An 11,910-nucleotide genomic window follows, 5' to 3' on the forward strand; every position below is an offset into this window, starting at 1 on the left:
AACTACCTGAGCCACCCAGGCGCCCCACAAGTTAGTTCCTATCAGGTATAGGAAAAGCTACTGTAACTGCTCAGGGACTTCCTGCCAGTGTTCTAGCACCCGGAGGGAAGTTGAGGGCCTGATTCCCTAAATCCCCCTTGGGGTGTTTCCTTTGGGCAGTTTGATCCAAGGTCTGGCCCTCCCCAGCAGGCCTGGGGACAGACACGTAAATGTGAAGAACTGGTGATTACTTCCACAAACCCACCGAGTCGTTGGGTACTTGAGGACACGTAGCTGCAGCTCGCAGGTGGTCGGAGTCCAGAGTGCACCAGAAGCCTCCCGCACTTAGGTCCTCGAAGACTGGGCAGGTTTGGGTAGGTTCAGGAGAGGGGGAAGAGGAGGTGGGGGAGGGCCTCAGGGCCCTTAGGAGGCGAACAATACATCAGAAACATCCAGAAGCCTCAAGAGACCCTTTAAAATAGGCATCCCCTCAGGCTTTTGTCTGTTTTGTGAAGGAGCCTCCCCAATCGTGAGTAACAGGTGTAGGGAGCTCGAAGTCCCCACTACCTCTGGGGCGTCGGTCCACTTAGTTACAAGGACACACTGTTTGTAAGCGTGGGACCAGCCGGGCCCGGGGCCGCCCCCGCGAGCAAGGTCTCTGTCTCGGGTTTTCTCTGGAGCCTGGCTGCAGAGCGCAGGGGCCCCGGAGTGTCTGTGCACCTGCCCTCCGGCCCAGGGCTCCCACCTCCCGCCCCCTTGGAGAAGTGCAGCCCCGGGGGCTCCCTGGGGGGGGTTGGGCTTATAGTGTGGGGGGCCCGGGTGGGGCCACTGTCATCAGAAGGTCCCACGAAGCCCGCCAGAGCTGGAAGTGTCGCGGCTCCTCGTCGGCTGGCTGTGCCGGCTTCCGCCCGCTCTACCGCCCGCCCTAGGAGCTGGCGCGGGGCGCGAGTCGGGCTGCCCCTTGTCCGGCTGCCTGGGTTTCACTAAGAAGTTCCTGCTGTAGGCCGCCCGGGGCTCAGCGGTGGAGCGTCTGCCTCAGCTCAGGGCGTGACCCCGGGGTCCTGGGATCAAGTCCCACGTCGGGGTCCCCGCAGGGAGCCTGCTTCCCCCTCGGCCTCTCTGTGTCTCAGGAGTAAATACAATCTTAAAAACAAAAAAGAAGTTCCTGCCCTGTAGCATTCAGATTTCTCCCGTGTTGACCCGGAGCCTTGTTTCTGCTGTTGTGGGTCGGCCGCGGAAGGACCCGTTAGTGTGTAGCTGAGGCTGCAGGGCTCGCTTGTGTCCGAGCACCTGGCTTACCTGGTGCATTGCTGCAGCTCACAGGGCCTCCCGTGGGCCTTCCCCCGGGGTCATGGCCGGGGTCGCCGTTGGGGTCGCCTTCGGGTCGGCTGTCTGTGCCCAGGGTGCCTGCCTGCGTGCACCGAGGGGCTGTGGGCCTTGCTGCCGCTGAGCTGGCTGTGCAGAGAGCACGTCCTTCCTTCTAGAGCCCCTTGAACACTGGCCTCGAGGAGAGCACCTGTCCGTAGGTGTCTGGAGGCTGGGGCCCAGGCCTGAGCGCCCCTCAGGCTGTAGAGCGACTGGCTCCACACACGATTCCAGGTGTGCAAGATGGGGCCAGTGGGTGAGCAGCAGCTGCAGACTCCTGACACCCACAAGCGTTTGTCACGGTTGAGGATCATCGAGGGGACTGCAGCCCTCCTAGCCTTTGAGGGTGACCCCTGCCCTCCCTGACCCTCCATAGCCGCTGTCATCCTCGTGCCTGCCTCCGCCCGCTCCCCCCACAGGATGTCTTGTCCTGTGCCTGCCTGCCCTCTGGAGGCCTGGGCAGCAGGGAGCAACTGGTGTGCTGCGTGCAGTCTGCCCCCGTGCTGCTTTCCCGCCCCGGTCCTCCTGTCTCTCCCCTGGGCAGCTCTCCACGTGTTGTTCAGTGGGGTCCCGGTGTTGGGAGGAGGCCTTGCCCCAGGCCCTTGGTGGCGGTGTGAGCGCGTGAATGGCTGGGGTGTACGAGTGTCCCCCACCCCCTCGGCCCCGGCATCTCCCAGGTATGAGGACCCGTGTCGGCTGGTCCACTTATGCACAGGCTGCAGCCCTTCACCCCAGCTGTGTCTTGGGTGTGGTCGCTATGCTGTGGCCAGAGAGGGCCAGCCACATTGGTGCTGTCCTCCTGGGGGTCCGAGAGGCTGTGAGTGGGCACAGGAGCCCACGAAAACTAACAGTAAGATGACGCCTTCTCAAAGTCAATGGTAGCAGCCCAGAGGTTAGGTCTCGTTGGCAGAGCTGCCCCCCGGCTGTGCCCCTCTTGTCCGAGTCAGGCAGAGTTGACACGGCTGACAGCTCACGGCCCGCTGTGTGCTTTGCTCAGGAGAGCTCTCCGAGATGCTCTGCGGAGGCTGCTCAGTTTGTTTGGAGAGATGCTGAAGGTTGCCATCGCGCTGAAGAGCCGGATCAGTGAGCGCGTGGGGCTCTGTCTGGAGGATGAAGACCCACCTGGTGCGTGGCCCAGCGGCCAGGCCCTGTCTGCAGGTGAGTGCCCGGACGGCCCTGCGTCTGAGCCCTGGGGCCGGAGCGCTCCGTGCTGTCCCCCTCCTTCCCTGCTGTGTGGGGCCGGGCCGGATGAGCTCCCGAAGCTGGAGGTGGGCCAGTGCCTCTGGGACACGGGTGTGCTTGTCCTTTGACGGCCTGGTCCTGGGAGCTTGCTTGCCGCGCGCGTGGTATATGCAGGTTTACGTCTTTGCTCATTTGCAGCACCAGTGCTTGAAGAGACGTGGCCTGGGTCTGAGGCAGCCCTGCTGGAACTGGACAGAAGTTTGCCTGAATGCGTGGAGATGCCTTCAGAGGCTGAAATTAGCAGTCACATCTGTGAAAGCTTTTTCATGAGCCCAGAAAGTTCACTGGAGTACGAGCAGCCGATTAGGAGGATTTACCAGAGTCTGGGCCTGGCGGTGGAGGGCCTGCTGGAGCTGGCTCTGGACTCCACCAGGCAGGTGAGACACGGCTCCGCGTGCCGTCCATCTGCGGCCCTATGTTGGCTCCTGTTAGTGTTTCCCTTTTTCTGAGGATAACGGGTTCGATAAGTGGTTAGGTTGCATGGTTTGGCGACGTAAGCTTAGTGGATGAGGATGGTGCCACTCCCAGGCGCGGTGCTGGCCGCTGTCCATTCGGTGTTTCTGGTTCTCGGCTGCAGCCTACAGAGCGAGAAGGGGCATTGGCACTTTCTGGGTGGATCTGGCTTCTTTCGCTGTTGTCTTCTCCTTTAGGATTCAGGGGCAGAAACCGTCAATTTTGGGTACGTACCTGCTTTCTCATATTGTTCTCATTTTCTGTTACTACCAGTGATGCTCCTCTGTGTTTTTCCTAAGCAGAAGTCTTTTCTGAGCCCAAATTCTGGAGACAGTAGGTTTGCTGCGAATGGAAAGGAAGAGCTGAGTGTGGGGTTGATGACACGTGGTTTGGCGTCTCTCCTTTGTCTACCTCCTGCACCCTTTTAACTTCACGTTGAATATATTTATGTCCAGAGATTATCACCAGAACAGGGGGTTATGCTCAACTTTTTAGAAAGTTTTGTACAGTTAGAAAAGACATGAAATATGAATACAGGGATCCCTGGGTGGCGCAGCGGTTTGGCGCCTGCCTTTGGCCCAGGGCGCGATCCTGGAGACCCGGGATCGAATCCCACGTCGGGCTCCCGGTGCATGGAGCCTGCTTCTCCCTCTGCCTGTGTCTCTGCCTCTCTCTCTCTCTCTCTCTGTGAGACTATCATAATAAATAAAAATTAAAAAAAAAAAAAAAAAAAGAAATATGAATACATGACAGGCAGCGTAGGGATTCTTTTTCACGTTGAACCTAATTAGAAAATATGCATTTTTAGTCAAAACCTTGCTGTTTACATCCCAGGAATCCTTGAATAAGTCTTCTCCATTTGGTGTGAGAAGAGCAGCCTTGGGGCTGCTTTCAAGGGGAAACCAGTGGATTCCCTCAGAGGCAGAGTCTGGGGAAGCTGGAGGTGCCTGAGTGTGAGGGAGGCCGAGGGAGGCCCAGGCCGGCTGCTCAGGCGTCTGTCGGCACAGCTGGCTGTAGGCGTCTGCCTCCACGGGTTAGCCTGGGCCGCAGCCTGGGCAGGGGAGGGAGGCGAGATCGGGGCCTGGGGCTGAGCCAGGACAGGGCACCGCGGGAGGCCGCACCTCGCACCTCGTGGAGACCGAGTCAGGGAGGGTCTGCAGGGGGTAAGGGTGCGTCAGGCCCCATGCCCGCCGAGGTGGCCGGCCCAGGGAGCCTCCCTCCCTCCCCTCCCACCCACGGCCTCCCTGCCTCCTCCTCCACCCGTGGAGCACAGATGGTCATCCTGTGCGGCCTCGGGGCTCTTGATGAACAGTTCTCATGGCCTTGGAAACGCGCCCTCTCGGCAGCGTCACTGTGCAGATGTGTGGCGTCCGTCGTTCGTGCACGTGTGAACTTTCTGTGCAGCATTGTAGCTGTGCAGAATTTTTCTTTCTTGAAAATTGTTGAAAAAGCAAATTTGCGTATAACGGACACGGTATTGAACGTCAGTGTTGCTTCTTACAGAGTATTTGTGGTTTTGTCAGAATTCTAGTTGTGCCGGGATTCTAAGTCCGTTGGTGTTAACGTGAGCTTTATTCTGACGTGTGGTTCTGGTTTCCAAATGTGTTAACAGCTGGAAGAAGCGCGTCAGATTCATTCTCGTTTTGAGAAAGAATTTAGCTGTAAGAACGAGGAGACGGCACAGGTCGTCAGGAAGCAGCAGCAGTTACTGGAGCGCCTGGAGGAGGAGAACGCGGCCCGGACGCGGCTGATGCTGGAGCTACACCAGGCGCAGGGTGAGCGCTGGCTGCGGGCGGAGGGCTGCGGGGACACAGGCCCGGGGCACCGGGGAAGGGGAGGACTCACAACTTTAAGAGTGAAGCGAGGGACTAAGTAGCGCCCATGGCGTGAGGCCCCGGTGACCTTCCTCAGGAAACCCTGGGATCAGGAGCGCAGATCCCGGGCCGACAGCCTCAGCGCTGTGGTGAGGTGGGAATGTCTGTCCTCCCGTCATGGGCGGCGGGTGTCCTGGAAGGGACATTGTGACCCCTGGGACCCCCGCACGTCGGGCGTCTGGTCCCTGGTGTCACAGCGCTTGTGCGCCGGGTGGCGGCCGTGGTGTGAGGGAGTCACATGCGGCGGTGCTGAGGCCTCTCCCCGTGTTCGCCACCCCCCCCCCCGCCCCCCGGGCGCACAGGCCTGTCGTCTGGGAGCGGGACGCAGGCGAGCGCCGAGCTCCCAGGTGCGAGCTCCCAGGTGCGCTGCGGCTGGGAGGGCCGACCATTGCTCCTCCGTGAGGCCTCAGCGGCCCGTCTCCATCTCAGGCATCATCGAAGGCTTCAAGGAGGAGAAGGCCAGCCTGCAGGAGGCGCTGCGCCGGCAGGAGACGGCCGAGCACGGCCTGGCGGAGGAGCTGGAGGGTCTGAGGCAGCAGCTGCAGCGGGCGGCGCAGCAGCAGGCGGAGCTGAAGGAGGAGAATTCCGCCCTGTGGAGCCAGAAGGAGGCGTCGGCCGCAGAAGCAGAGGCGAGAGAAGCTGGTGAGAGCGGCGCCTGCGGAGCGGGGCAGGCGGGAGCCCTGCGCGGCTGCGCCCTCCCGGAGGCCTCAGTGCAGATAGCACGGCCGCTGACCGCCCTTGGGTGCGCCCTTAAAACATTGTGTAACGTTACCCTCAGGTAGGGAAACGTGTTCGTAACAGGCTCGCCGTGATTTCAGGCCGTCAGAGGTCTCCTCTTTAAAATAGTTAAGGTACGAGCGGTTGGAACACGGAGGGTTGCGCTGCTGGGGTTTGCAGGTGGCGGTGTCCCTGAGGACGCCCCGGGGACGCCCGTGTGGGCGCAGCCGCCCCGGGCCTGCTGCACCTCGGCCGTCCCTGTGCCGCTCTGCGCCATTCGGGAGCCTCGTTTTTCATTTCTCTTTCCCCCAAGTTTTTCTTTTTAATTTCCCTTGAGACACAACCAGCCCTCAGGGCCTCGTGGTTGCCCTTTCTTGGATCCTTCGTGCTGTGAGCACGAAGGCGGGTCCCCGGGACCGCAGCTCCTGGACGGCGGAGTTGCCGTGCTCCGGGTCTCCAGCCGCGGGCTGTGCGTGATGGCTCCCGACCCCCTCCTCTTGCCCGACGCCGCTCGATAACGTCTGTCTACCTGGACGTATCTCTCTGTCCTTTTTCTATTTTTTGAGTTGAATTTCTGATGTTGAAAACTTGACCTGTCTTTGTTGGTTTCACCCTTTGAGTCTCTTTCCACCGTCAGTTGTGTCTCTTGTGGGTCTCGTGTTAACGACGCCTGGAAAGCTGCCCGGGGGTCTCCTGCTGTCTCTCCTGGTGCGCGGTGACCTGTTCTGGGGGCAGGGACGCTCCGCTGCTGACCGCAACGCTGTGTGTCTGCTTACTCTTCGTGTCCCTTCTCCTGCTCCCGTCTCTGCCCGGTGCCCGGCCATGCTGGTGTCCAGGGAGGCACCGTTGATGTGTGAGAGTGCGTGAGTGTGTGAGTGAGCACGCGTGCCCTGTGGACCCTGTGCCGCGTGCATACTGCCGTCTGCACAGATGTGAGTTCTTGGGGGTGTTCTTCCCGTGGCTCCTCGCGGAGTGAATGGGCTCACGGCAGGATCATGTGCAGGGAATTTCCCAAGACCTCCAGTGCCTGGAATTTCCTTACTTGACTCTTTTCTATAAATGAAGTTGTAGCTGGCGACATGTGGTTTTAGATTTGATTTCTTAAAAAAAAAAAAAAAAAAGGTTTGATTTCTTTTTCTTAAATTGGAGGCCATAAACCATTGTTCTCCTGCACCCGCTGTCTTTGCTGAGGCACCTGTTTCTTCGCAGGTGTTCTGAGGAGCTGCCCTCTGCCCTGCTCTTCTTACCGCCCCTTTGCCGTGACTCGGTGGGGCTCCTGCACATGCCTTGTTCTGCTTCAGGTCTGAGGACTTGTGAGCCTCAGGTTATTTCTTTAGACCTCGTTCCTTTTGTCCCGGCCCTTCCCGTAGGCTGCGCCTCCCAGTGGGACAGACTGTCCCTGTGCAGGGCCCCATCCGCCCGCTCCCAGCCTGAGGCCCGGTGGGGTGGCCGGGCCCACACCCCACCCACCCAGTTTATTAACCACCACGAGCGAGCGAGGGTGCTCACAGGTGTTGGAGTTGAGAGACGGGGCCTGAGCAGCTGAGCAGCCGTGTAGCCCTGAGCCAGGGGGCAGCCTCGTCGTCGCTCCCCAAGGCCCGAGTGGCCCTGCCTCTGTGAGGTCCGTCCCGGGGGCTCCGCTGCGCCCGGGCCTGCCTCCCCCTGCACATCTTCTCGAGGCTGTGGACGCGGCTGCTCTTCTGCGTCTCTGGTTACCCTGCAGAGAGGCCTGGCCTCCTGTGTGGCCGCAGCGCCCGTAGCCCTGGCACCTTGGCAGATGTGAGCGGGGCCAGTCTTTGCTCCTTCCCTTTGACACCGCGCTCGGTCCTTGGTTGGCTTTCATCCTGTTAGCCGCACCTGGCCTTCTTACCTGGCCTCTGTTCTTTCCCTTCACTCACACAGTTCCTCTCCCTTCACGCACAGCTCTGCGCTCAGGTTTGCAGACGCACCCCTGCCGGAGCTGTGGAAATATTGCCCAGAACGCCTGGTGGCTCAGTCAGCTCAGTGTCACACTCTTGGTTTCGGCTCAGGTCGTGATCTTGGGGTTGTGGGATCGGGCTCCCTGCTCAGCGGGAAGCCTGCCTGTCTCCCTCTGCCCGTCCCCCTGCTCACACTCATGTGCGTGTGCTGTCTCTCTCAAATACATAATCTTTAAAAATAAATAGATAAATGCTGCCCATGTGCACAGCACCTGCTGACCTTCCCTGACCACCGGCTTCCCAGGAACAGCCAGGGTACCCGTGGTCCTGATTCTGCTCTGGGCCCTCGTGAGTGTTGACCTATGTCCAAGTGCCTTTAGAGGTCCTTGCACCTTGTGGGGAGATGCGGCTCTGCCTGTTTGCGTGGTGCCTGTTAGGTGTGTGGTGTGTTTCGCGGCTGCTCTCAGGGCAGTGCCGTCTACCCCAAGTGTGGTTTCTGTTTCTTTTTAAAAGTCTGCACTAAATTTATTGGCAGCCAAGACCTGCTGCAGCCCAAGAGCAAATGGCGTGCCTGGCTGCCATCCCAGAATAGTGTGGACGGGTACAAGCGGTGGGCACCTGCTGCCCTCAGTCTCGGAGGGTGGAGGTCCCACACAGAGTCGCACACGCCCCTTCTGGGGAGCTCCGGCTCTTGCTGTGCCCTCCCGTGCGGAAGGGCTGGGCGCTCTCAGAGCCTCTGGGAAAGCCCAGGTCCCATCTGTGAGGCCCACCATACGGATGTCGGGGGATGCAGGTGTTCGCACCGTCGTGGTGGCGCGAGGGCGTGGGCGTTAGAGACTGTCCAGGACCACAGACAAGCCCTGGCGCCCTGCTGACTTTAATACCCGTGTCTCAAAATGCTGTGTTTTCATTCATAGGCACTCCTGCTCCCATAGCACACGAGGACTCAGGTTTGTAAACACAGACCAGATTGCTGTGTGAGATGAGCTGTGTCTGCTGCACCAGATGCCCCAGTTTTTACTAAAGAGGAAAAATACTTTAAGGCTTTTGTGGCAAACTGTTAACAAAAACACCAACTTTAACCTTCCCTGTTGACATGTGGAAATGCGCTAGCTCTTATCCAGTGACGCCCTCCGCGGCCGGTGCTGCTTGGCAGGGAGCCCCGTCTGGTGGCAGGTGCATTGTCCTGGGGCCGGGGGCCAGCCCTGGGGCCTGGAAGGTCTTAGGGGAGTCTTGGGGGACCCCGAGTGGAGCTCCTCTGCTGCTCCGACAGCGTCGGTGGCCCTCGGCATGGCCTGAGTGACCACATGACACCTTCTCTTCAGTGCCACCTGCACGGGGCCCTCGCGAGCTGTGGCTGGGCGCCCTTCCTGCAGCATGTGGCCCCGAGGATGGTGCCGTCTGGGTGGGCGGCCAGGCAGCACGACCCCCGGGTGGGGATGATGTGGTTCTAACTGCATGTTTAAGGCAATTTAGTCTAATTGCTGACTTACTAGCATGAGAATTCCCTGGGAATGTTCCAGTAGTGGTGATGGCAGTTTGGCATAAGAGATTGGCAGGGTTTTATAAGAAGGAGTTTTGAAAGCAAATAAACTATAAATGAAAACCTATGAAATCAAAATTTCAGTTTGTGGATAGTTTGCGCACTTTAGGACTCCTCAGAGGCCAGCCTCCTCTACTAGACGTGCTTATGAGCGTACAGTTCCCACGGGGACTGGGGCCTTCCCCACTTAATTTTAGACTGGCTTTTGACGTCTGGCAGGCCCTGCCGCGGCCCCGGCTGTGCCGTCAGTGCGTTCTCCGTCGGGCTGTGCGCCCCCTCACCGAGTCCTCGGCTGCATCTTGTCCACACAGGACAATCTATGTGGAGGCGTGATTCCTAGAAAACCCACTGATGGGTCGTTTGGAAATACCAAGATGTAGTCTTCTCAAGCTTTACATTTCTTTATTTTAGCGAATTTTAATTTAAAAGCTGTAATTCTCCCGCTCTTTTCTAACGTCCTTGGCTTTGTCTCTGGGGGCATTTAGCCCAGTGGTGAGCACCCAGGCTCGTGCTGGCTGTGGGTGCATGTCCTTCGGGGCCGGCTGTGTCTCGGGGCCCGGGGCTGCTGGGGCGGCTGGATGTGGTGTGTGTCTGCCCCGCCGTGGGGGGCACCTGCCGGGCACGTTTCCCGTTTCTGCTTCAGCCCACGTCCCTGCCCTGATCTGTGGGGCTTTTCTCCCTGTTTTGTCTCTTCAGCTCTTCGTAGGGAAGTGGAGTGTCTGACGCAGGAGCAGTCGGAGGCCAGGAAGCAGTCGGAGAAGGACCGCGCGGCGCTGCTCTCTCAGATGAAGGTTTTCGAGGCGGAGTTGGAGGAGCAGCTCTCTCGGCACGAAGCGTGTGCCAAGCAGGCCGAGGAGCTGTCCGCGCTGAGGCAGCAGATGGCGGCTCTGGACAAGCATCTGCGGAGCCAGCGGCAGTTCATGGACGTGAGCATCTTGACTAAGTGTGCTTGTGTCCCTGAATGCCGGCCCTGTAGCGTGAGCGTCCGTGACACAGTGTTAGGGTTAGCACGCGGCCGGGGCGTTGTGGCCGGGTCACTCTAGGCACACATCCCCAAGGGGTCAGCGTGCGCCTGTGCGTGGCCTGCGGGGCCCCCCCCCAGCCCCCGTGCCAGCCCTGCATGCCCAGCCCTGCCCCCTTGGGCCGAGCCGTCTGCTGTCTGTGGCTGTTCTGTCCACACTCTGCAGAGTCTCTCGCTGCACCTGCAGGGCCACCTCTTCATCGAGCCGGTGGACAGGTGGTGTGGAGGGAAGTGCTGCGAGCGCCTGCTGGGCGGTCCGCGTCTGCGCAGGCGGTCGGCCTTCCCTCCGGAGGGAGAAGTGCCGTGGCCTGCGTGCCTCTGAGACATCCGAGCAGACTGCCTCTGTCCACAGGAGCAGGCTGTCGAGAGGGAACACGAGCGGGAGGAGTTCCAGCGGGAGATCCAGAGGCTGGAGGAGCAGCTCCGCCAGGCGGCCCGGCCGCGGCCCCATGGCCCTCGTGTCAGCGACGTAAGTCAGCCTGACGCGTGCTCTGCCCGTTGGGTAATGTTCTGCATCATGTTCTAAAGACTTACCTGTGGAACAATTTTTCCTTCCCTGTATGTGGAAACGGCAGGAGGAGCAGCTGGACGAGGAGGTAGGGGTGTTGGGGGTCTGCATGGTGGGCGCCGCCTCCTTCCCCTCCCCTCCCCTGCACAGCGTGGGGGCTGCTGCACGGGGGCCTGCTCCTCCTTCCCTTGCCTCCCTCTGCTGGAGCGGACCTGCGTGCGTCCCCCGCCTGCTGCGGCTGTGGCTGGTGTGCTGGTTCAAACACTGAGCGTATATGGGGACTATGCTGGGTTCGTTTTCAGTTGTAAGCACTGAGGCATTCCGTGCATCGTTCCCTGGGCCCCCAGTGTGACCCCCCAGTGGCGGAGCCCCGAGTGCAGCCAGGGTGTCCACACGGTCCCCTCCCGCCCACGTGCCTGCCGTGTGTGGGCGTGTGCCTCTGCGCGGCGTGCCCGCTGGCCGTGCCGTGTGCTCCCGTACTTAGGAGGTGGTGCTGTCACTGTCACATTTCTCAGGCGTTCTTGTTGTTTTAGGTTGAATTGTTGCAAGAAAAGTTGAGAGAGAAATCAGATGGCTTTAACGAGTTGGTCATAAAGAAAGAGTTGGCGGACAGACAAGTGATGATCCAGGAAGAGGAAATCCGACGTCTCGAGGAGACCAACGCGAGCTGCAGGAGGGAGGCGGCTCAGCTGCGGGAAGAGCTGGAAAGGCAGAGAGACGCCATGAAGGCCTTGCAGCAGGTAGCAGCCCGCGCCGGGGGAGCCCGAGTCTGCGGGACCCCACACTGTGCCCCCCCACCCCCGCCCTCCCCTCCGAGGGCAGCGTCCCCAGCTGCTCTCCCCTCAGCCCCTCACGCCAGCACCCTACTTGGCGTCGGCCCCAAGACCGCACCCCTTCCAGGGTCCTGTGAGCCCCGCTCGGTTCAGTTGGTTTGCCACAGCGGCTTAGGGACTCACAGCCCGAGCGGGAGGCCAAGGCAGGGCTTGGGTGCCCTCCCCAGGAGCGCCTCCTCCCCGCCCCCCCCCCACCCTTCTTTTTTCCCTGCATCACTTGCTCCCTCTTCCTTCTCTCAGCAAACACCTCCTGAGCTTATTAGATGCTGCAGGCATAGAAAATGCCTTTTTTTCTCTGTACAAACTTGGGCCACTTACTGTAACTTCTTTTCCATGTAATTTGTTGTGACCAATTTCTCCATAGTAAATACTGTTTGAAAACTTTTCCAGTGAGACGTTAACATGCGTTATACAGAGTAACATTGTCAGCCACTGGCCTCTTCTCAGGCAAGTTCT

General features: G+C 59.9%; 1 protein-coding gene across 8 annotated transcripts in view; it reads left to right on the forward strand.

Annotated features, from left to right (window-relative positions):
• The window catches only part of PCNT (pericentrin), a 101,593-nt gene that overhangs the window by 52,144 nt on the left and 37,539 nt on the right, over positions 1-11,910 (forward strand). For 6 of the 8 annotated variants that reach the window (XM_077879488.1, XM_077879484.1, XM_077879489.1 and 3 more), the window contains exons 18-26: positions 2,342-2,502; positions 2,725-2,963; positions 4,652-4,814; positions 5,343-5,555; positions 8,467-8,499; positions 9,789-10,018; positions 10,466-10,582; positions 10,689-10,709; positions 11,155-11,361. In XM_077879488.1, the coding sequence (XP_077735614.1) occupies positions 2,342-2,502; positions 2,725-2,963; positions 4,652-4,814; positions 5,343-5,555; positions 8,467-8,499; positions 9,789-10,018; positions 10,466-10,582; positions 10,689-10,709; positions 11,155-11,361 (1,384 nt within the window). The remainder of the gene's footprint in view (positions 1-2,341; positions 2,503-2,724; positions 2,964-4,651; positions 4,815-5,342; positions 5,556-8,466; positions 8,500-9,788; positions 10,019-10,465; positions 10,583-10,688; positions 10,710-11,154; positions 11,362-11,910) is intronic. The other 2 variants (XM_077879486.1, XM_077879487.1) reach the window with 2 other exon arrangements.

This window comes from Canis aureus, chromosome 30, assembly GCF_053574225.1.
Source record: "Canis aureus isolate CA01 chromosome 30, VMU_Caureus_v.1.0, whole genome shotgun sequence".
In the NCBI taxonomy this organism is placed as follows: Eukaryota; Metazoa; Chordata; class Mammalia; order Carnivora; family Canidae; genus Canis; species Canis aureus.